General features: G+C 35.8%; 1 protein-coding gene across 8 annotated transcripts in view; it reads left to right on the top strand.

Annotated features, from left to right (window-relative positions):
- NCOR1 (nuclear receptor corepressor 1) overlaps positions 1-24,983 on the top strand; it is a 75,528-nt gene that overhangs the window by 10,461 nt on the left and 40,084 nt on the right. For all 8 annotated transcript variants that reach the window (XR_012676576.1, XR_012676577.1, XM_075168568.1 and 5 more), the window contains 13 exons: positions 3,938-4,115; positions 6,491-6,630; positions 8,791-8,986; positions 10,728-10,910; positions 12,823-12,936; positions 15,495-15,551; positions 15,990-16,042; positions 17,853-17,919; positions 18,924-19,096; positions 21,137-21,227; positions 21,762-21,940; positions 22,401-22,455; positions 23,262-23,363. Coding sequence is in view for 6 of the 8 variants with exons in the window: in XM_075168568.1 (XP_075024669.1) it covers positions 4,008-4,115; positions 6,491-6,630; positions 8,791-8,986; positions 10,728-10,910; positions 12,823-12,936; positions 15,495-15,551; positions 15,990-16,042; positions 17,853-17,919; positions 18,924-19,096; positions 21,137-21,227; positions 21,762-21,940; positions 22,401-22,455; positions 23,262-23,363 (1,518 nt within the window). In the remaining 2 variants the exon portion in view is untranslated. The remainder of the gene's footprint in view (positions 1-3,937; positions 4,116-6,490; positions 6,631-8,790; positions 8,987-10,727; positions 10,911-12,822; positions 12,937-15,494; positions 15,552-15,989; positions 16,043-17,852; positions 17,920-18,923; positions 19,097-21,136; positions 21,228-21,761; positions 21,941-22,400; positions 22,456-23,261; positions 23,364-24,983) is intronic.

The raw sequence follows: 24,983 nt of genomic DNA on the forward strand, positions 1-24,983 counted from the left end.
GTCTGCTGGATACATGTGAGCAGATGCTGAAGAGAGAGGCAGATGCTTTTAGATGAAAGGTCATAAGGTTGCCTGCAGAGAAATAAGGGTTGAAGTCAAGTACTTAATCCACAATTGCAGAATTAAGGTAGGAGGGCAGGGAGAGATGAGCAGAATATTTGTGGTAATCTATAGGCAAATATTGGCAAAACTTCCCCCAGCCCCCAGAGACTGGGAGATAAGATGGGCTCTGCAGGGCATGTAGAGAGGTCAAATTAGGAGACTACGCAGGCACATGTAAATGTCTGTAACAAGAAAAGGAGGCTTAGAGGGAGGGAATATTGTACTTCAGTGTCATTTTACATGTTGTTGTACTACAGTGTTCATTTTGTCTTGAAAGAAATGAGATCCTATACAGTATCCCCATCCTTTAGTTCCCTCCCCACCTTGTAATTGCCAATACGTAACCATGTATTTTCCTCTACTGTTACCGTCCTCTTCGTGCTGTTGTGTCAGTTCCCTCGGGGAGGAAGAAGAATGCACTCCCACCATTGATAACTTCATTTTTTCTTTTTTTTCCTCTCTTCTTTTCCCACCTCTCTTGTTGAACACAATTATAACCTCTAATGCTGTTTCTGTTGCCTTCCTCTGTTGGCAGCTTTTCTTTGTTTCACTTTTTTTTTTTTTTTTTTTTTTAATTATTATGGTGCTACGGACATGATCATCCTTGCAGTTCTCAGGAGTTAGACTGAATGTTTTCGTATGTATTATGTTAAACTTACAGTTTATGAGATATGGGGTTTGAGTTAACATTGCTGGATGGATGAAGGATGTTCATGCTTGTGCGCCGTGCCCCCCTGCTCCCCCTCATCTTTCCATGTCTAGCACAGAATCTGGAGAGACAGTCAGGATCTCTCATTGCTGTTGGTTGTGAAAGTTTCTTATATCAATGAAGATTTCAAGGCTAGCAGTCCTAACACAAACCTAACAATCTACACTAAAGTTCTTGTGAATGGAGAAATAGCTTTTATAGCATCATACAAAGTGAGTGTGGATTGAACTTTCAGCACCTGGGTTAATGATCAACTTGTGGGTTTGACTGAATATTGAGAAGATAAGGAAAAGATGTAACTTGATAGAGAGAAACCAGAAAGGACTTTGAATCATGTAGTAGTTGGCCTATATTTGTGTGTGATTTTCAAGTGGTTGCTCTCTTGATCCCCTCTGCATTCCCAGATTCTTCAGATCTACCTGACTGTGGTCAGCATGTCAGGGAAGAGAATAAGAACAGGATGAGTATTTATTGATACTTTCCCAGAATCTGGTGTACGTTTCTGGGTCCCTATGCCTCAGAATGGCTATCACAGAACTAGAGAAGGTTTGGAAGTGGTTGACAAAGAACAGCCAGGTAGACTAGGATTCCTCAGCGTAGAAAAGATACGGCTGAAGGGATATGATAGAAGTCTACAGAATCACATGCGCAATGGGGGAAAAAAAGAATATGAAATAGATGTCTGGTCTGTTCCAATCCGAAAACTAGAGATATCAAAGGAAGGTAGTGGGTCCAGAGCGAACAAAAACTGGTGGTTTCTCATGCGAAGTGCCACTAAACTGTAGAATTTCTTGCAACAAGCAGTCATGAATGCTGGGAGTTTATACTAGTTCAGAAAACAGCTGGACAAACCAATGGAAGAGAGAGCCATTAAGAAATCTTAAACAGAAAGGCTCTGAGTCAAGGTATCCCACAAGCTGTGTCTCGGGGAGCCACTAGAAGGCTGGAGAGTTTGTTGGGAAAGTACTGGTATGTGCTCCCTAAATGCTGCTGCTAGCCATTGTCAGTCACAGCATATTGGGCTAAAGGAGCTTTGATCAGATCCAGTATTACTGTCTGTATTCCTCACTGAAGTTTTTAAGGTGTAGCAGATGTACGTATAAAATCCAGTTAGTCATCTTCCACATATTTAAGAGGACTGCATCTGAAGCTGGTGAGGTAGCACAAATTAGGGCATTAGCAATTCATCAAACTAAGATTTGTACTTTTGTAACCTTAAATTGTTTGAGCATCCTTATACCATGGAGCCAGCTGTTCGTTTAATAATAAATGTTCACCAGCCTGTGATGGGAGCAGTTATCACGTTAGTAAACATTTGATTGAGCTGACTATTAGCTACATGCCATAATTTTACATGGACTTGCATGGAAGTTGAGAGAGAAAAATCAAAGGGTTTTTTTTTGCTGTAGCTGGGCCTTAGGAATACATTTGAGTGTTCAGGTACTATAGCTTACAACTAAGTATCACAATGTATATTAGCAAAAACTGCTTGCTTTCTGACACTGTTTTGTGATTAAATGGAGTACATATGACTCAAACCTATTAAACCATCACATATTTTGTAAAGATGTACTCTAATGAATGCAGTATGAATGATGAAGTATAATAAATGTTAATGGTGAAGAATTTTGTGTTAGAACTTGTCACTTGGATATGAATTATAGATACTATAATAGATATATAGGTACTATAGAGCACACGAGTGACCTGTATTATTGTTTTGAAAGAGAAACTGTAGTTTTTTCTTTAATTTTTCATATCTGAAAATCAAGTTTAAGAGGTAAATCTAAATTTGTCTCATTACTCTGATAGTCCAACATGTAAAGCTTGCTTTGTTTGGTGGAGAGGTGGGGAAAAAACCCCAAACAGAACAGGAACGATAAAATATGTCAGATAAACTTTAAGATCTGTTTGTATAGCTTGCTGTGTCTGATCCTTTCCTGATTTTGTCTATTGACTGTTAATGGAAAATGCAGTTCAGAAGTATAACTTTACATGTGATGTTTGTGAAAGGCTGCAGATTAATGCACTTTGAAATGAAGCCATCTAGGCAGGGATCAACAGTTACTTTATTTGAAGGTCTGATGTGTCTGCTAGGCTCTGGACTAGAGGTTGAGAATTTGCTACAGGTCTGATAGAATTCTGCATTTAATACATAGGCTCCAAGGCTTACATCTTTTGAGATATCAGAGAGAAATATTTTGTGTTTAAAAAATATATATGTCCTGGTCTTTTGGTTAAAGCCATAATTTACCTGCTGAAAGAACTGATGAGCACAGTGTTTAATCATTGTCTTCTGATCTTCAGCAGCTGAAACTATACACAGCTTCATAGATGCTTGGACTTTGTTAGTGAACTTGTCTGGATTTTTTCAGATTTAAAATCTTCCCCAGATCAGTATGCATTTTGGTGTTCACTGTTAATCTGTAGCTGGAGAATACAATAGAGGCAAAGTAGTCATCAAATGTCAGCTAAGCAGGATTGTTTTAAGGCTTCATAGTGTATTCAGTTTCTGGCATCCCATATGAGACAAACTGTGCTGTCAATTGAAATAGTGTTTTTTTTCTTTGTGACTGCCTTTTTTAACTAACTACTTCTGTAAAGCTGCTGTTAGATGGTAATAGTATTTTAGGGCCTGACTAAATACACTGTGGTTTAATGAACTGTAGGTGGCATTGAGTAAAGCAGCCCTAAGACTACCTGAATCTGAAAGTAAGAAACAGTTCATAGAATCCAAAAATTCTGTAGAAGAAACGAAAGTGAACTTCATGTTGTGCTAAAGAAATTTACTGTAAATAGAGAGTCCATCTATAGATAACCTCTTTAACATCTATTTAAAGTGACCTACTTTTCTTTTAAAATCCTCCTAATTCAACTGGTAACTGGTAAAATGATGTATTTCGACAATATAATCCTCAAATCTTTGTGTAGACAATGCTGACATGTCTCATTTTGAGCCCATTTAAGACCTGTTAACATGTTTCAGACTAGAGTAACCTATTAAATAAATACATCAGGAAAAAAGCTTTTACTGGTAATGGTTGTTTTGCTTAGGTGACTATGGCTGTAATGTATTGTGAGTACATCTGGTACTTCAGTGCTTATCAGTGATCTTTTTTCCTTTAGGCGGTTTCCTAGAAACATGATTGCTTGCTGGTCTTGATCTCACAGCTTTGTGAAGACTTCTTCTCTGATAATGTCAAGTTCAGGCTACCCTCCTAACCAAGGAGCATTCAGCACAGAACAGAGTCGTTATCCTACTCACTCTGTCCAGTACACCTTCCCTAGCACCCGACACCAGCAGGTAAGGAGACATGAGGGTTACAAATTTAGCAAGAGTATAAATTTTTTTGCTGTGTCAAATGGGATTTTTTTTTTTTTTTAATCCAATGTAATACAAGTCGTTCACATTTGAAAACAGTGGAGTTGCAGACCAGTATGCCCGGTTAAAGCTGACTGGGGAAATCTGTATAGCAGTGTTTTTTGTGCCTTTGGAGTTTGGCTCTTGCATTAAGGCTGATGGGTCTACTCATTCAAGTATATTGTGTCTTTGAATGAGGGTCTGACTATGGTGTAACTTCTGGGAAGTATAATCTGTAGGCATGTACTGCTCCTTGGTTCCTTCTGAAGTATTACTTTGAAAGGATATTTGAAATTACCTGTTCAATTATGTCTTTCTGCAATGCTGTTGCTGAAATTATTAAAATCCCTGACTATCATTGACCAAAGCAATTTTGGCTTTTTAAAGTTTTTGGGTTTTTTTTTTCCTTTCTTTTTTACCACTTCTTTCTTTTTATGTAGACTAGTATTAAAAAATGCTTTATAAAACTGTGAAGGTATCCTAAATAAAACCCTACAGCTTGTCAGCTTGTCAGTATTTCCTATTTTTTAACATTTGTAAATCTGCTCAAACTAGTAAAACACTTCTTTAGAAATTGACCTGTCTAGGGACTGTACATTGAGAATCTTATCTCCTCAGTAGGTCGAGTCTTTATGATTCTTACTTCCTCTACTTTTTTTAATGTTGAAAAATCAAGTATAAATAAATGCTCAAAGTGGCAAAGGGAGTGTTTTGCCTGCTGAGAACTTCTGCCAGTGTTGCTTAGGTAAATAGTTATGGGGTGGTTTGGTTTGATTTGTTTTCCCCTCCTTTTTTTTTCTGAAAGCACTGCATTTTGCTTCTTCAAGATTATATATGTATCTGCTTTTTTACTTGTTTTTTGTCAGAAAACTGAGTTTTATAATTCTATATCTATATCATGGGGAATTAATATAAACTTCCTGTTTTTATCATTGCTTTCTCGTAGTTTGAATGAATTCACTAGGGATTGTGTTCATAAACTTTTATTGTAGTTTTGCTTTAATTTAGTAATGTTTAGTCATCATACTAAATTTGGCCAGCTAAGTGTGTCTGAGTCCGTATACATTGATAGCAGTAATTTTCCAAGAATACGCAAATAACCTGTCTACAGTTAGTATAGATTTAATATGAATGCAGTGTTCTGGGTGTAACAAATCCTTTGAGACACTGGGCTCTTGGGGCATTTGTGGGTACTAAATTTTTATCCGGAATTAATCTCCTATTAGGCCCAGGAGCGTAAGAAGTGAACCCATAGTAATCTTTCCTTCTTCTGTGTAAGGAGTAATGGGCTAGATTATCTATAAGCTACGTGTAGTTCTTAACAAAATCTGTGTGCAAGGTGGAGAATGTGAATCTGAAATGTAAAAACTTGTGTTATACCCTGATTTTTTTCTGAAGCAGCTGTACTAGTGCTTCCAGCTAGCAGTGTTCTGCTAGCCAGGATTGGGGTAATGGATTTCTAAGAATCTCCTACTTGGTCATTTCTGCCGAGCATGTATTCTGCCATCCTGTGCTCTGTATGGCATGGTAGGCTGTGGAGGACTAGCTGTTCGCTTTAGAACAGCTCAGGTTTCCTTCCTTTTAATGAAATTCTCCTCTTGCTACAGATACTTCAGATGTTTTGTTCTACTTACATGTTTGCAAAAGGAAATTCAAGAATTGGAGCTTTTTGGCTTGCTCCGTATTTATTTTTAGATAATTTGTAAAAACTAAATCTTACGGGTAATGACCTATTGTACGTCTTGTAGAGCTTCTCTTCGGTTAATGTCAGCTGCATATAATTTTTAGAAGCAAGTCATCGAAGACCCATATATACAAATAAATTGTCTTGTACCTCACTTTGATTATAAATTTTATCAGTCAGAAGATTCATCTTGTCTGACTCTTAGTCCTAATAACGTTTGATATAAAAATGTCTTGAGGTGGTAACAGAAGGAATTGCCTCAGGGTTGCTGAAATATATTCTCAGTTTACCACTTAGTAGTTGGATGTGCAAAATCGATTTTAAAGGATTTTTTTTTAAAGGATTTTTTTTTTAAAGGATATTCTTCTGCTGCTGACTCATTTGTGTTTTGTTAGAAGTTGTTAATAAGCAAGGTGGAATTCTTAGCATAACTATTTAGTCTCTTTAAAGTTCATTTAAAACTTAGAACTGCCATTTACAAACTTCTATTTTTTGAGCTGGAATAAGGCTTTGGTGATCTGGTCTTGGTCTGTATTTAATAACTTCGGAAGTGATCGTTCCGTGACACCAAAAGCTTTTGATTCAGTCTTCTGCACCTTTATTCTTCTTAACATCAGAAGTGTGTTTCATTTAGGAATTTGCAGTTCCCGATTATCGTTCGTCTCACTTGGAAGTCAGTCAGGCAACCCAGCTCTTGCAGCAGCAGCAGCAACAGCAGCAGCAACTTCGGCGCAGGCCTTCCTTGCTTTCTGAATTTCACCCAGGCTCTGACAGGTGAGAATGCTGTTTTTGAAGTATGTGAACAGGAATCTTCTATGAGTCTGTGCTTTCTGTAAAGTTAGTTTTAACTTTTGAGTAGGAAGGTTTCACAGTTTTTGCCGAAGTGCTTGCCTTTATTAATCGGTGCTCCATCGTTATAACAGTGTCGGTCTCCTGCGTTTGAGTGTTGTAGCTGTTGTGTAATTCCTCAGTCCCTTTGGCTTAACCAATATATTTGTTTCACAGACAGGAAGTGACAGTGCTTCGCTTTTCCCACACCTCTCCTAGCAACGCTGTCGGTAAACTTCTGAGAATCCAAGTGCATATTGCAAACTTTTTAATGCTATTTAGGGTAAAAGTGTGTAAAGTTTGTAACTTTGGATAATTTAATTTTGCCGGGTAAAAGCAACAAGTGCAAGAGATGTTACGGTGTGAATATTACCTGTCATATTTCCTAGATTAGGCTTGCTTATTCAACAGATGGTATCTGTGTGGCTGGGCAAGTAAGCAACAACAGAGCTAATTGGGTATTTTAGTTGTAAGAATTGTAAAACACTGAAATGTGGCACAAAGTGGGCTTCTAGGCACAGAGGACTAAATCAGAGCGTATGCTGCTTTTGGCAAGACACTTGACAGCTTCATATCATTTGTTCTAAATACCCTTTTTGTCAGTCTCGTATACCAATCCTGGCTCTGTGTAAGTAGATGCAACTGATCTGGGTCCGGTAGGTTAACTGAGGACAAGTATAGTGGACAACTACAGTGAATCATATGTTGTAATTTAGTTTCAGATTGATAATACCTTATTTCTCAGTAAAATAGGTTACTTCATGGTGGATATTGATGAATGTTCAAATGTACCTTAATATTACTGTAAGGTAAAGTTTTCAGACCGTATTAAGCATTCATTTGATTATGAATATCCTGAAGAATATTGGACATACTTTGAAAACCAAATTTGGAAATTAAGAACCCACTACAGATCAGAATAAGATTAACTGGACTGTAGTAAGTTAGCAGGAATATGCTTCTGTTTAGGGGAGAGGTTACTATATGATTTATGCACCTCAATTCTTCAGCATATTAGTATGCTGATGTACAGTTGTAAGCAAGTGTTATTGCTTGTAACAACATTTTTTTTTCTTGGACGCTTAGTAAGTATATCTGCTAGGAGCAACTTTATATGCTGGATTACTGCTAGCAGTTTATTTTGGCTGTAACTGAGCTATCTGGTGCTGAACAAATATTAGTGATGAATGTTATGTAAATACTGGTCTAGCTTAAAATCTCATTAGAATATTCCCAGAAATAACTTGATGATAGTGAAATCTGGGGCTTGCATATTGCCTTCATTTTGTGTCACCAAAATGTCAGTAAGGCTCTATGTTAGTGCTGCGAATCATAGTAGCTTTTAGAGTTCTCAAAACTTCAGTTTATAGCAGAAGTAAACCCTCCCCCCTGCCCCACATTGTAAATTTGTAAAAGTTTATTGAGTAGTTCTGGCAAAATAGAGGAAACGACTGTAATCTCTTCAGTGGCACTTCATAGGAAGATGTTGAAGCCTATGAGGTTCTTTTATGGATATCCTGTGCATTGCACTGTAAAGAAGCTAGTGATGCTGTTCTTTTGCATTTTTTTCTGAGAAGGAGGAGTTTTTAAATGACTCATGGCTTGAATCAATGACTGTTTCTGTGACATAGTAGCATTTTAGTAGAGATCAAGTTCTAAATAGACTCATGGCTCATTTCAAGCATTCTGTGTATATTTAAAAATTATTTGACTGCAAAAATGAAATAATGGAGCTGTTGTGGCCATCTGTGTTCGGTGGAATATAGTACTATATTTATCTCATGGATTTTTTTTTTGTTTATAATTTGAATCAGAGCTTTGATTGAACAATATCATTGTAGCAGTGGTAAATTTCTTTAAGGGTTTGTAATGAGAGGCATGCATTTAAACAGTGTCTTTTAAGATTCAAGTTAACTTTCTCTTTTTCAATGAATTTTAACTGTTGTATTTTTGAAGATCGTACTTAAAAACATTTGTCTGCCTTCTGTTTAGAAGGAGCGTCACTAAATGGCATCTCCTGTATATTTGAAAAGGGTTGAGGAACACCAAATAGTTTTCTTGTATGGAAAATGTATATTTTAATAGTTTATCTCTTCTGTGTATTAGGCCTCAGGAAAGGAGAACTGGATATGAACAGCAATTTCATCCAGGTCCATCTCAGACAGATCATGATTCACTGGAATCTAAGCGACCACGTCTTGAACAAGTCTCTGATTCCCATTTCCAGCGTGTCAGTGCAGCTACTGTCTTGCCTTTAGTACATCCTCTGCAGGAAGGGTTGAGATCTGCGGATATTAAGAAGGTAAAGCCATTTTCTGTTATGATGCTGAAGGTGTGACTTCCTATGTTGCGGTGAGCTAATCGATTTTTTTCTGTTAGGTAATATTCTAATTGGTTTAGGTTTATTCTTTAATCCCAGAAATGTGGTTTTACCCAGTGGTCATGAGCCAGTGTTACTCTTTTATAAAAAGAACAAGAAGATAAGTCTGCCTCAAACACAGTAAAGAGACTGGAGTTCTGAGTTGCCACTACACTCTAAAGTCATTAAAATCTCAGTTGCAAAATTATTATAGTACAGTATATGAAATATTTCTGCTTTTCAATTGAAAGCTGCTGGCAAATGCATGCAAGTCCATTTTTTTATGTAATGAATATTTGTACTGAATGGTCAAAGTACTTCTCTCTGCTCCCTCTCCCTTTTAAGCATTTGAAATGAATCTGATTATTTACATAACACTAATTATACTTGTCACTGTCTCATTTTGGGTAAATCTAGGGCAATCTAGTTTGGTGTGGATATTTTCTATTGTAGATACTGAATATTAATTAGAGCAATTTGAAAAAGAGCAGACAAGTGTCTCTTAAATGAATATTTAATATCTTCTGTCATGCATGCACACAAGCACACAGACACACACCAAAAAAGTGGTGCATAGTGGGTGTGCCTTCTGAAGGTGAGTGCTCAAGTTTCTAAACTCAGATCATTTAAAGTAAAATTTCACCATATGGATTCAAAAGCTAATAGGCACCAGATATTTTAGAAGTTGATTGCTTGTCTTGCCTTCTCTCTACCATTCCTTTTATCATGTGAATAAACTGTCTGTGAAGTAAAGTAAAATTACGATAGCATGTGATTTCTTAGTAACTTGCTGTGTTGCATAGCAAAGATAAGATCAAAGGGGGTTGGAGAAATCGAGCTAAGGCATGCAGTGTTAACGTGCTTGCATGTAACTGAATTTCTATCCAGGCGCTACATATAGAAATCGACTGTCTCAATGTAGAAATACAGCCTAGTATTATCTAGAGGAGAAGTGGCATTCAGACACGTCATCTTTCAGTCAGATTGGCTTGAATGAGCTAGCATTTGCCAGCTAGGTAGTCATGGAGCATAATTGTCTGAGGACATAAAGACGAGGTACAACAGTGCTGATGTTAGAACATAAAGCATGTTGAAATACGTTGTTTGGAAACAGATGAAGAAAAAAAAAAAATCAAAGCCAAATGAATAGTGACCTGTCCTCTCTTAAGTCATCACTTCTCTTAAGTCATGTTAAGTTCAAGAGAACTTAACGTTTATAACCACAACTAACTCCAGATGTACTTTATCAGGCTGGTCATGGTTATCTTCAAGAATATCCTAATCAGTATATGTGCAGAGTATTGAGGATTGGCTCTTAAGTAACCCTTCCTTTAAACATAAAAGATACTGTTTACATTTATGAAGATATATTTTTAAAAGGGAGATGTTTTGATCTTATTTTGGTTTCAAGGTAAATATTGAAGTGTGCTGTTACTTTTTAAAGGTGGACTTTGAAATTACAGTATCATAAATGGGCTGTCAGTTAATTCTAAAATGTTCAGAGCATTAATAAACTGAAATATTAAACTTTAAGTTAGGTAGCTCCTCAACAGAAATATAGATAACTGGAACTTCTTTTTAATTCATGCATGCTAGTTTGGTTACCGAACACTCATTCGCATGTTATCAGTATGACTGATTTCTCTCAATCTCCCTCCCCCCCCGCCTCCTCTCCCCATGAAAGGACCCAGCTTTTGGAGGAAAGCATGAGGGACCATCTTCTCCAATTTCTGGTCAGCCTTGTGGGGAGGACCAAAATGCTTCACCTTCAAAGCTGTCAAAGGAAGAACTGATACAGAGCATGGACCGTGTAGATCGTGAAATTGCGAAAGTTGAACAGCAAATCCTTAAGCTGAAGAAAAAGCAAGTAAGCATAGCAGACTCTACTGTTGTTTCTGCCAGTGGAAAAGGTGGAAAACTTCATTTGTTGTTGGTGGCGGTGAATTTTTTGGTTACGTGAACCAAATGAACAAGTTATGAAGAGAAGGTTACGTATACAATTTTGCTAGAACGTTTCAATAGATTGGATATCATGGAGTTTTAAACATTTTTGAAAATAGGAGAAAGCCACGTAGGAACACCAACAGTAGATGGCTTTATATTTTAAACTTTCGTTAGATGACTAGTGAAACAAGGGCACTTTGACTGTAATTTCAGCTTTAAAGATGACTGCTGGGTGAGGGGAGGCTATCATCTTTCTTCTTTCGCAGTCCGTGCAAAGGGAGAATCCCTTGCATGCATCTCCAAAACCAGAGCTTGTACAAAAGTCCCTGGATCATCTGCTTTCACAAGGGCAAGAGATCCTAACTCTGGAGCTAAGGTCAGCCTTGGGGGAAAATGTAGTAGGAGGGGTGCAAGTAAACAGAGAGAGCAGAGAAGTAAAGGAGGAAATACCACTTTTTTTTAGTACAGTCCTGGCTATGCTTTGCATCAGAGGACTGCACTTGAGGCATGGGAAGCAAAGGAAGTGTTTGCTGGCGGTAGTTGTTGCCTTCCCAGTAGCTGTTGTGGCCAACTAAACCCACCCTTCAATCTAGGCATCTGTTATTCATTGGCAAAAACAAAGTCCTTGTCTCCTTTTCCTTTTATGACTTTCAAAGATCCAGATAGAAGGAGTGCCAGCTTTAAGTTTCTTTTTAGTGGGAACTCTGTAGGAAATGAGAGTTATGCTATAGGGTTTGTTAACTTGTAGGTCCAGGATAACAAATAGACAGCGCTCTGGAGCACTGTTTTTATGGTCTGGAAGCATTTAATTACGTCTGAATTTTAATGACCTGTAAAGTGACCTTCAGCAGAAAAACAAAAAAGGATGTCACTAAGTACCTGACTGTGTGTTAATGATGCTTATCTTTTTGTTTGTTTGTTCACTTTTCCACAAAATCAGCAAGTACTATGTGTATCATCTATAAAGGTTCATTTGTGCACGTTTGTAGTATGATTTGACTTTAAAAAATTACAAAGTTGCTGTTGCCTGCAATAATTGAACCTGTTTATTATGGCATTCTGCAAAAATTTTAGATTTTGAATTCTTATGCAGCAATATAGCACATTCTAGCCAGTGTTGTAAGACAGGATGGATCCTTAGCATCAGAAGTTCTTTGTTTTATGTTTGTGGCAGGCATGGATGAACGGTATTTACAATTAAAAAATGAAGATGTCACTGAATCAGATTTATTTGATGTGAAAGCAAATCACAGCAGTGTAGTAGCTTGGAAAATATTACAGGTTTTTTTGCTTGCTTGGTATTGTAACAATCTTGGAACTTCAATATATATGGAGTGGTTTATTTCTGCTGTGAAGTACATTTAGAATTATGTTCTCTGCGGATTGTTAGAAAGACTTTTGTACCTTTTTAAAAAAACAGACAGTAGTAATAATGACACTTGAATATCTACAATGTAGAAAGGCAGCTCTGTGGATTACTTCCTCTGTGAGAACGCAGGTTTGGTGTAACTGTTCTCCAAAGTTAATATTTTTGTTTAAAGTTAAATAGTGATAAATTGCAATGCGACAGTGGCTTTAAATGTCAAGCTGAAACAAGTCTGATTCAATGGATATGAGTCTTGTAAGCAGGTAATTTGGTTTACCAATAGTGAAAAAAATAGTCTTGTTATCATCCCTGTTGGCATTAAAACCATTTCATTCATTCCTTGTCAGTTAAGAGGAGAAATAACAGGCAGCGCTAACTGTTGATCAGATGCATATTTTATCTCTGGTGACTAATTACTGGTAAGGGTAACATGATTCGGATGGCTGATTTTCTTTCTTTCGTCTCTTAGCAACAACTTGAAGAAGAAGCTGCTAAGCCTCCAGAGCCGGAGAGGCCTGTCTCCCCTCCTCCAGTGGAACAGAAACACCGCAGTATTGTCCAAATTATTTACGATGAAAATCGGGTAAGCGTGCTTTTCAGTTGACTGAGTGTAGCTGTGAATCTGACCCAATGTGCTAAAATTCATTATGTCTTAATTTACTTTCGTGGGGCAATTTTTGCTTCTCCTGTTCTATTGATTTACCCACCCCTCTTTTAATATTCAATTACTTCTTTAAATGAAAGACACTTGCATGACATTTTTATTCTTGATCACAGGATCCTTCTACTGTCTTGTAAGCCGTCTAGGGAAACACATCTGTGGATCTCATCCCTAGACCCTTGTGTTGAGATTGATAGATACAGATATATATAGACACGCACACACGCACATATATATGTATAGACGTTTGTGTGTGTGTTTGTGTGTAGATAGATAGATGTAAAAAAATGCTTCAGAAATTCATCTTGAATTTTCTTTTCCTCACATAAAACTGACAAACTTGGCTGAACACCCAAAATTTAAATTAGCTGAAGGGAAAAACTGCATATGTTATAAGATTCTATGCCTTCTTTTTAAACTCTGACTGCTGGCACTTAAGATTTGGATAAATGAACAGATAGGGAGAAGTAGTATATAGGTGAATGGTGAGCTGGTGTTGCATAAGTGGTGAGAAAAATACAAGAGCTCAGTAATACTGCTGGCAATAGCCAACAGTAGCAAAGTGCTTCCTGCCTTTTTTTCCCCGGTAGTTTGAGATTAGGGAGTTGGATATCTGCTGGTTTTGAAAGTATTACGGTCTTTTGTGAGAGTGGTATATGCTTTTTTAATTTCCCAATTTTGTTTTATAGTTTAGAGGAACAGCTAACTTCTCTTATAATAGACTATTTTTGAAAATTTGAGATGGTAAAAAACTGCAACATAATACTAGATTTTATACAGTAGAGCTGTGTCCCAAGTGTTCCATGCAGCCTGTTCTCACCTTCCTATAGTTGTCTGTGAAATTTGACGTATTTGCTTAATACATGACATTAGGGCAATTATTATGTTATAAAAACTGATGGAACCAATGTACAGCAATATGTTTACTTCTGGTTACAAACCAGTTTTACTATTTTAAATCTCTTTCATGCTGTAATGTAATTAGAAATTATTGAAATCATACAATCACCTTACAAGACTTCCTCAAGCTGAACTGCATGTTGGGTAGTAGGCAAAACTGAATTTGAAGACATCTTAGCGGGCTGCTGTGCAACTCTTTCTCTGCTAACTCTGGTTACAGGTGGGGTTTACAATAGGATTTTGAACTTGCTATTGCATTCCCCATGTTGTGTATGTGCCAGTAGATGGAGAAACCCATTTTTATATTGGCTGAGACGGAGTAACACACGTCATGTGTAGTCATCTGTTAGCTGCTTTTGTCTGAGGAGCTCTTCATATAGTATTCTATACAAGGGGAATTACCAAGCTTGATGCATTTGTGAATCCGCATTTGTGAATCCATTTAGCGCTTGGTTTGAGTTCTTATATCAGGAATTACATGTACTGTAGAATTGCAATATTGATGGGGCTTGATACAAATAGCACATGTCAATATTCACTGTCTTATTTGAAGGGTTATTAAAGATGTATTAAGCCATTTGTGTACATAACACTTGTTTGGTATCTTTCTGTCTACTGTTGTACAGGAGGACAGTCCACTTGGCAGCTTTCATCTTCAAACTATGCAGTTTAGGATAATTACTTTTAATATTCAACTACTGTTGGCTAAAATTTGCTTAAAGTAATAGGGCTAGAATTCAGTTTTAAATATTTTGAAGCAGAAAAAACATTCTACCAGGGTGATACTGTAATATTTCCTTGATACATAATCATTTTGTACAGCTGTGAGTTCCGAAGAATTTCTCTAGATTGAAATTACATGGAAAGAAGTTAGAACTTAGCAGAACACTTTCTAACAGTAACTGCTTTATGGATTACTTTCTTCTATATTTTTCTTTGCAGATGTCTTAGGGCTATTGCATACAACTACTGGGGGGAAAGAAGCACATTTGAACTAGTACGTTGGGTCATTTCAGATAGCCTTGTCTGCTGACAAAGGGCTTTGGAAGATCATACAGGCTTGAAATGAATTTGTGAAAGCCAACTGTCTTATCCAGTGCTTCCTCCTTTAGGGTCAGAATTATTTTGGGGTCTTCACCTAGTGTGAGGGAAGGAGGACCTTTGACATACTTCTGTGTGCGTGTACGTACACATTGATTCACACTTCCAGACTTTGCAATTGAAGAATTTTAGTCTCTTAATTCGTTTTTCAAAGCTAGCTATGCTTTGTTTTACTGGAAACCTTTCTTCCTCTTAATAATTATTTGCTGTATTACTTATTAAATGCATGTTCTTTTTGAACTGCAGAGGTCAGTTTCTGCTTTTATGCTCTGTCGGCTTCCAAACATGGAGATCAGAATAGTAACTGCACAGTTCAGGTACAGGTTTCTTAATTTGCTGAGGCAACATTGCAGAAGTAGGTTAAGGCGGCTATAATATGATCACACAGGGCAGCTAGCATAAGCGAAAGACTTCAGATACACTTTTGACACTAACTTCAGATGATTTACGTAGACTATACAAAAAACTCTTATTTGCAGAAAAAAGCAGAAGAAGCTCACAAGATTTTTGAAGGTCTTGGTCCAAAAGTTGAACTGGTAAGTTGTGGTTTGTTTTTTTTTTTTCTTCTTTTGTTCTATTTTCTTTGTTGCCAGTGTTGCTTTTGTGTCTGTTATTCTGTTGTGGTAAACAGATGTAGTTCTATGTTTATGTATAAAAGAAGTGTGTGTTTAAATACACTGGTGAATTGGGGCTTGAATGAACCAATTGGCCACATAAGTGTAATTTTTTGAAATAGATTTGCAACTATTTGAGAGAACAGTTTGAAATTGAATTACTCTTATATACATAAGTAGTTATAATGATCTAATTTTAAGTAATGAAATCTGTGCTTTGTGTTGAGTATCTTCCAGTCCCTTCAGATTGCTGATGCAATGTTGGCAGAATATTAAAATATTGTTAAATATATTGCATATACTTTTAGAATTACATGCATTGGAAAGTACTAAGCGTACCTTTCTAATCCAAAATTGTAGCCACTTTACAACCAACCGTCAGACACAAAGGTCTACCATGAAAACATCAAAACGTAAGTGCTTTAATATCTTGTCATTGTGCCATTTAAGGGGTCTAGACTCAAATATTCACTCAAATTTTTCATTGCTGTGATTTCCAAATAGGATGTGTGTACTTTAACCGTATTTAAAAACTTCCAGTCTATGTAATTTTCCAATTTTTTTGTTGTAGAACAGTGCTGCAAGAAATGAGTTATGTGTACTGAAGGCGAAGGGAAACAGTAACTTTTCATCATAACTTAAAGATAGAAATAAATCATAAAACTTATTTTTTAAGTTGGTAACGCTTGTATTTTTCAAAGATTTGACCTAGATATGCCTAGTCAACTTTTCCTGAATGCACTGTTCAAAGAAGTGTTTCAAAAGTTATCGCTGTCAATAAATGGTAGGAGTCGTCCTGATTTTTTTTGCTATTATCTATTTATTTATTGACTTAACCATATATTCATTTTCTATCATGGGCTGCGAGCAGACTTGTTGCATGCTACGCTTACTTGTTATTTAGGGCAAACCAAATTCAGTGATTTGAAGTAAACTTGTCGTCTTCTGGAAGAAATGTAGATTTTGCGAAAAATGAATTTTTTGTTTCTTTTTAATATAGAACTTGTTTCTCAAATTTGTATGAGCTAGTTTTTTTAGTTCACTGAAGCAAATATTGTGTATAAATGGAAATAAAGTTTTATTAAATTGATTTTTAAATGTGTTTAATTAAGCTTATTTGTACTCAGATTCAAATATCCATTAAGTTGCATCTGATTACTTTGAATGTCTCAGTTCTGCAAAGACGATGATGAACTCATTTCTCTACAGAAAGTCATTCTTAACGTACAACAAAATCTTTCTTTTTTACACGGCTATGTCAAACCACTATTGATTTCACTCTGTAGCAATGTTGTAAAATACCAAAATAGTGATCATTCTATTGCAACAAAAATCGGCTTATTTTCAAAATATGTATTGCTACTAGACTTTGGTGAAAATAATTGGTGAATTGTAACTGCCATAAAAGTGCATACTTCTTACAAATCATCTTTGAGGAAATCCCGCTCTATTATAACTGTGAAGACCAATGCCTTTTCATGGCTTCTCTAGGACAGTAACTGGGAAGAAAATTTTTACTTTCATGTCTCACTTTGAACCTCAAATACTGATGTTTTTGAGACAAACTTTACTGCTCTGGCATGATTATCCCAGTTCAAATTTGTTGAAGAACATCACTGTCTTCGTAAGATTTATTTATTCATTAACAATTTCCATACTACCAGTTTTTACAGAAGAAGAAATAAATTGTCCGTTTCAGATGTGAAGAAATGCATAGTGAGTTACGTGCATATTACTAAGTGCTGTAACGTTTACTACCATTTTACAATATTTTGTAAGTACAGAAAAAATCCTACAGATGGCTGTTGTTAAAAACTTCTCTTAAAAAAAGTACTTCTTGCTCCACTCCTTCAAATGTAGCTGTATAGCAGTTCCAAAATACTTCTTTTTTCGAGTGATATATTGTAAAACTCTTAACTTTAGGATTGAATTACTCATTTTAGCCTATTATCTCTCTTGTGGTGAAGGAAAGCACCTAGCTTGAAATTGGAAGCTTTTGTGTCTCAATGGCTTATTCCAGCCATTTTCAAGAATTTTCTCTCTGATAAAATACAGTATTAGATGATTGTTTCATCAGGAATTTTCCTTCTATTTTCTACCCCTGAAAATATTTTTCATGATAATGATCTGGCATCTAGAATCCATATGGGCTTTGTTGAGTAGTTTTGAAGTGCTTGATTCTTATGTAGTTCACTTTTCCCCCCCTCCCAATTTTGTTTCCAGAAACCAGGTGATGAGGAAAAAGCTAATACTATTCTTTAAAAGAAGAAATCATGCAAGAAAACAACGGGTAATACTACCTTGTTTTTGTAAAAAGAACACATGGTTGGTTTTCTGTCTGGATCCTTCACTTGCATTCCCAAATGTGTCATATAAATCTCATTTATTAGAAAAATAAGATCTTAAGCTAAAATTCTGATGATTTATTGGAAAACAAACTGCAGGTTTTATAACTGGTTTGTTGATTATTTGACTGAAAACCGTCTAAAGTACAATAAGGAAAAAGCTTTTTTTCTTTCCTTTTCTTTTCTTAAAGAGTATGAATGGAGGAGACCCAGTGAAAATCTTTAACTGTCATGCCTGGCCTCTCTCTGAACTTCTTTTCTTGTATAGTAGCTATAGGATCCGAAAGAAAATGGGACAGATCTCCGATTTTTTTTTTAAGTCAAACAGCATTTTTAATTGAATTTGTATATGTTGGATACCAGTATTAATTGACTTAATGCTTTCTCTCGCATGCTGTCGTAGCAAGTGGCATTCAAAGTCAAAAGGCTGTTTTGAGTGGTGCCTGAAAGATCATTTTTATTATTAAGAATAGCAGAACATTATACATCAAATTGGGAGATTCCACCATGAAAATGTAATGACGTATTTTTCTTCTTACAGTCCTAGTTTTTTTATGTAGGAGCAGCTCCCTACATATTGCTGAGCTTGAGGACATATTGCAATTACTCCAGCCCCATTCTGTTAATTAAAATTTTAAAATAAAATTTAAAAAAAATTAAAAATTAAACCAATTCCATTAATTAAAAGCTTGGTACCAGAGGATGTGAGATTTCTGGAAGGCAGTAGTAACAGTTACCAATGTGTAAAGCAAAGAAATAGTGCGTAATATTCAAAATCTACATTTTTATATCCACTTCCTTACCTTATCCCTGCTGAAGATTGGGTATATGTCATCTTCAAAATGGAAAGCCACTAGAGCAGGAAAAATATGGAACCCACCTGTGTAATGTGTGCTGATCACTTAGTGTATTTGTGTTTAGTTCAAGGTTTACTTTTGTAATTTAACAGGAACAGAAAATCTGTCAACGTTATGATCAGCTGATGGAGGCATGGGAGAAAAAGGTTGACAGGATAGAAAATAATCCACGCAGAAAAGCTAAGGAAAGCAAAACAAGAGAATACTATGAAAAACAATTTCCAGAAATCCGGAAGCAAAGAGAACAGCAAGAACGATTCCAAAGGTATTACCATAGATTTGAAATATTCCTATAAAATCTCTCTTAGGACTTTAAGTTTTAAAATTATTTATAATAAAATTGGTTCAGCTTAATGGTTAAGTTTTATGTTCATCACTTCATTCTTTAAAAAAGAATACTAGTGTATCATACAGTATAAAGCAAAATGTTCTTTCATTTGTTCAGTGTGTTTCATGGCATTGAACTCAAGTTTCACTTCACACCCTAAGGATGTTAATGACTGTTCTTGTATATCCACTGCCTTACATCTTGCCCTTTCCTGTCCCTCCCTATCAGCTTTGTCAGCGCTGCCAGCCTCATCAGTCTGGTGTCCTCTTGGGCTGCTTTAGTGATGTCCAAATTGTTCCTTTCCTATCCCCCTTTTTAGATCTGCCATCAAAACCCATATATTCCAAAAGAAATACAGAAAAAGGGCTAGTTACCAAAGGCTAGTTAGGTTGCGGTGCTTGTTGAGACTATATGAGTTAAGCTGTTCAGATGCACAAAGAGGTTTGTGGAGTTGGTCTTAAGCTAATAGGAGTGTCAGCTTCACTTGAGCCTGTTCATTTTGGGCCTACGCCCTGATTTATACTTAGCATTTTTCTGTCACTGGGTGTCTGTGTTACTCCTTTGTTTCATGATCCCTATATTCATTAGCCTACACTCTCAAAAATCATTTGACTTCTTTAATTAACAATTTGAGTGATCTTTTGTTGTACTTGCAATGTAATTTTATTCCAGACATTTTTGCTTTTTGATGTATGCAAGCTACGACAATTAAGTCCCTATTATTTAATTTTAATCTATCAGACATTTGTTAAATAGAAACTGTACAAAGAGTCTTAAAAGGAATGAGTGTAATTCATTTGAGAGTTCACTTTATCTACAGCACTGTAGGTAATGCTTTAAATTAGAATTGGGTCAAGTTTGATTCAGTTGTGTTCAATTCTGTTTATCTAATGTTTGAAATCATTTTAATACACCTTTGAGAGTTCAAGCCCCATAAAGGCTTCATCTCATTATCTCTTCTAACCATCTGTCTAAATTCCCTTACTTCATAAAACATAGGAAAAGCAGATAGTTTGTAATATATCATGAAGTGTTCAAGATCTGGCTCTGTGGAATCAAGAAAAGAGGGAAAGAAAATAAACTGTTAGAATGGAAACAGAACTCCTATCTATAAGAAGCTTTTACTTGAAGAATATATCACGTCTTTGTAATTGCAAACTACTTGGGAAGGGGCCGTCTCTTTACATTATATTTATGTTCTCTAATGGCATCTTTGTCTATAGCTGTGCTTGTAATACTACTGCCATGTAAATACTAAGTTTTTTTGTCAGATTTTGTGCAAATTTATTAGTTCAGTAAAAAATTTGAACAAATGAAGGTGTTTTGTCTCTCTAATTATCAGCGATTTTTATCTCTGAAATGCTTTTTGACCCACATGCTGTAATATATTATTATGATGTTCTTAAGTGTAAAGATCACTAGCTGAAAAATTCTTCCATCGATTCTCCCCATCAATTCAAAAGTTAAAAATTTTCTTTTGTTGTAATGAGTCTCAGTGCTGTATTACTAACTTGACCAAATTGATGAAAGGCAAATTTAATGTGCTTTTTTTTCTTTTAAAAAATAAAACAAAAAAGCTGTCTTTCACAGTGTATCAGTTGTACTAATTAAGATTATGATTTCTGTGCCACTGATGAGCATTTCTCATACTCAGCAGAAGCCTATTAATGTATCTAAAACACCTACTGGCAATGGAATCACTGGTAACACTCCTTTTCTGATGGTGGCTCAAGCATGCCCTTCTTGCTGAGCTTTGCAAATTCACCTGTAAAAATGAGCAGTTGTTTGAAATTGCAGTACGTTAACAGAGTTTGTACTGTGATGCTGCTTCAGAAAGAACAGTCCTAACTAACTAATTTGGGAGACTGGTAACAGTATTTTAAAGAATATTGAAGGTTGTCATTATCATGTACAAAATCTGAAAATATAGCTATTTTCAACTTTATCCTTACTACTTCTGTTTTCCCCTAATTCTAGAGTTGGCCAAAGAGGGGCTGGACTTTCAGCAACTATTGCTAGAAGTGAACATGAGATTTCTGAAATCATCGATGGGCTTTCTGAGCAGGAGGTGAGGCTACTGTCTGTACTTTGCTATAGAAGCATAGCGAATGACTCAATATCCTTTACTGGCACTGAAAGGTCTCTTTCAGAGGGTTTGGTTTTTTGGGTAAGAGAAATCTTTTGGGGCTGGTTTGAGAGAGTCTGTGTGAACTTTGGCTTGAAACAGGTCTTTTCTTTTAAGGGTTATGCTTCCTAATTGCATCTGTCCTACATTTTTCTCATGTGTCTGCGTTCATTGCAGGTTTGCTACAACCTAATTTTTTACAGCTCTAACAAACATGTGAAAACTTTTCCTTTCTAAAACCCTGCACCATTTTAGTTTTTTGTCATTTGCAACACTATTTCCTTTAGCTGACTGTGTAAATGTTCTTTGGGATAGTGACAACTTTTCTAGAAGAGTTAAGAAGTGGACGAAACAAGTTTCAAACTAACTGTGAATGTATACTGTGGTGGAGCTTTAAAGAGTTATGTAATTCAAGAACTGTAAACATTAGTAGCAACTTTTGGTATCTTTACTTTTTCTTTTATTCTTTGCCTGTAGAATAATGAAAAACAAATGCGTCAGCTCTCTGTCATTCCTCCCATGATGTTTGATGCAGAACAAAGACGAGTGAAGTTTATTAATATGAATGGTCTGATGGAGGATCCCATGAAGGTTTATAAAGACAGACAGTTCATGAATGTCTGGACCGACCATGAGAAAGAGATTTTTAAGGAAAAGTAATGGGCTTTCTTATCTTTTCTTTTTATTGTATTGCAAATGACAGTTAAATACCTAACCCCACAGTAAATATCAGTTAAATTGGGAATGCTGAAGCTTTTGTTCAATAGTATTTGATAATGTTCTGACTTGGATGAATGAAAGATTGCAAAATTTTAGACTTCACTTATTTTCCAACTGAGTAGGCTCACATGCATTTAGTCCTTAGATAAGAAATTATCTTAAAAATACTTTAGTTCCATGATAAGATTAAAATGAGAAGAGTACGTATATGATTTCATTATATCAGCTAATAGCTAATTTTAAGTGCTTTGTTCTAAATTTGCACAATTTGAAATCTGGGCTTTTTAGTTGTGTAAATCAAAGGCTTGCTGATGGAACAGATTGTTTGGAAGACTGCTTTGCTTATTTGGTCATGAATTATGTTGTTAAACTTAAATAATTTCTGATTTATAAAAGGTTTGTCCAACATCCCAAGAACTTTGGTCTAATTGCTTCCTACCTGGAACGAAAGGTAAGACCTTTTTTAATAAAAGTAGAGCCTAGGGTGGGATCCCTAACTTTCCAAATGTAAGTCATTTATCCCAGCATCATTTTCTCTTCCTGGAAAAAATTGTAAGTCCAAAAAAAGTTACTGCTTTGACAGGAGTTTATAATACTTGATCAGTAACACAATCAATGCATCTAAACATCTAACAAAACTTAGTGAAATGACACTATTGACAACAATAAAAGAAAATGGCACTTCATTTAGTTTTGATCTTATTTTCTTTCTGAAGGAGGTAAGCTTCTTTAACTATCTCACTGTTAAGATAAGGACGTAATTGGCTCTGCTGAGCCACTGTGCTAACTCTTAAGAAATCTTGCCACCACGTTTCAAGTCAGTGGAATCCTACTGCTGGCTGAATTCATCTTTAGAACTAATTTTAGTCTTTAGAACTGATTTTGCAGAACTGATGTAAGAAGTAGTGGAGAATTAGGATTTGTTAAGACTTAGAACAGAATCTTGAATACCTACAGCTATTATGATAAGGAGAAGCTTTCAAACTTGCAAATTGTCTAGCATAGATTAAATCATGCAGACTGAAGTAGCTGAGGGATATAAATACATGAGACTTGCGTTTAACACTATAATTGTATGCATAGTTATATTGTTATGTTTGTGTGTGAATTCACTTCCCTGCTGAGCAAACAAATCTAATAGAGTTTTATTTTAGTCTAGGGGCTGAATAGTTTTAAGTGTTGAGAGAAATTAAATACTAAGAACGTATTTTTTTATAGCAGTAAAACCTAATGTTTTCTTTTTCTTTTTCACTTTAGAATGTTCCCGACTGTGTATTATATTATTATTTGACCAAGAAAAATGAAAATTATAAAGCCCTTGTGCGAAGGAATTATGGTAAACGCAGAGGAAGAAACCAGGTATCTTAAATTTATTAATCACTTGGATATTGTTATTTTATTGTTTCATATTTACAGCTGTCTTACTATCTAATATAGCAAGTATATTATATGCATGATGGGGGGAAAAAGGAAGAATAATTATTTTTTCTTTACTGCATTTTTGCCCTTTTTAAATTTAAGTAATCCTGACCTCAAGGGTGCTCTTGGTTAGTTTGTTTTTAATTCTGTGGAATATCTTCTTCCTTTGCACATTTGTGACTTTTTTTTAATATGACAGTTCATTTTACTTGAGGACCCTGCCATAGACATTGAAGTCAAATCCATCATTAAATCCTATGTTGGAGCCAACAGAAATTAGGTTTAGCATGTGACTTGCAGTGGAAAATATATAATCACTTCATAATGTCAATGTTTGTCAAAAAGCAGAAATTAATAGTGATCTTTATTTGGTGGTCAGGCTCAAAGTCAAACTGGAACTTAATAGCAGGAAAAAAGAGACCAATTTAATGCATGCAAATAAAAAATTCTGCTGATTCAGGAGGTATTCTTTTGGAAGTTTTGGAAGTCTTTGGAGGGGAAAAGAACAGCATATTGTGTACAAAAAGCATATAAATACGTTTGCTAGGCTACTAGGGTTAATGTGGATAATGGAAAACAAATAAAAAGAAAGATTAAGAATCTTTGGGCTTTTTTTGTTTGGTGTTTTTTTTTTTTTTAAAGAGAGGAGGAGGAGTGCTGTGTATTCACTGAACACGTTCCCTGCTTTTCCCATTCTGATTTCCCCTTGCATCTATCAGGTATTTAGAAAGTACTGAAAATAGAATGAAAGGTATGTCAGTGGTGAGGTTAGGAAAGAAGATCATATATGAAATAAAGTGCACGAACAGAGTACTGGATGTAACAACTAAGCCTGCAGGTATTCTGAGTTTGTATCCTTGAAATGAATTTTAACAGCTGGAAACCGGTATAGATACGATGTGCTGAAGAAATATCCAGTGCTTTGTTGGAAGTGAAGCTTGCTGAGGGCAGGAGGGGAGGGTCCTCTCAAATTCAGGGTTTTAGAAATCCACAGACCTTAAAGCCTGAAGAGTTGTGAGTTATTGGATTTAGTCATGTCCCAGCAGTGATACTAAAGAGAAAATTGATGAGACTTTTTGAGAGGTATTGTGACTGCAGAAATCTGTACTGAACTGCAAAACAGCAAATTAAGTAAATATTACACTTCAGGATATGTGAATCCTCCCTTTCTGAGAGTCCCAGTAAATGTATCTTTTCTATAAAAGAAAATTGCTGCAAACAGCTTCAGTTGATAAGTTGATCCTGTTCACTAGAAAGAGTCATTGTGTTGTGCTTCTATGGTGCTGTTGTACTTAAAACTTTTAAATTGTGGTCTGGTGTTCTAAGAGAAGAGATCATGTCACAGAAGACTTACTTGTCTGTACCCTACAAATTATGGATTGCGTGGGATAAGGTCATTTTCATTACGTACAGGATTTAGTTAGAGCTTCTACTTTCACTAATTGTGAACTGCTGCAATGGGAGAAGATACTGGAAATACCCTGTATTTTGCCAGAACTTTGTAAGCCTTTTTAATAGGCTTCCATTTAATAAATGCTTTTTGATAGGAAAAGTGTATTG

Source organism: Calonectris borealis, chromosome 19 (assembly GCF_964195595.1).
Source record: "Calonectris borealis chromosome 19, bCalBor7.hap1.2, whole genome shotgun sequence".
Taxonomy (NCBI): domain Eukaryota; kingdom Metazoa; phylum Chordata; class Aves; order Procellariiformes; family Procellariidae; genus Calonectris; species Calonectris borealis.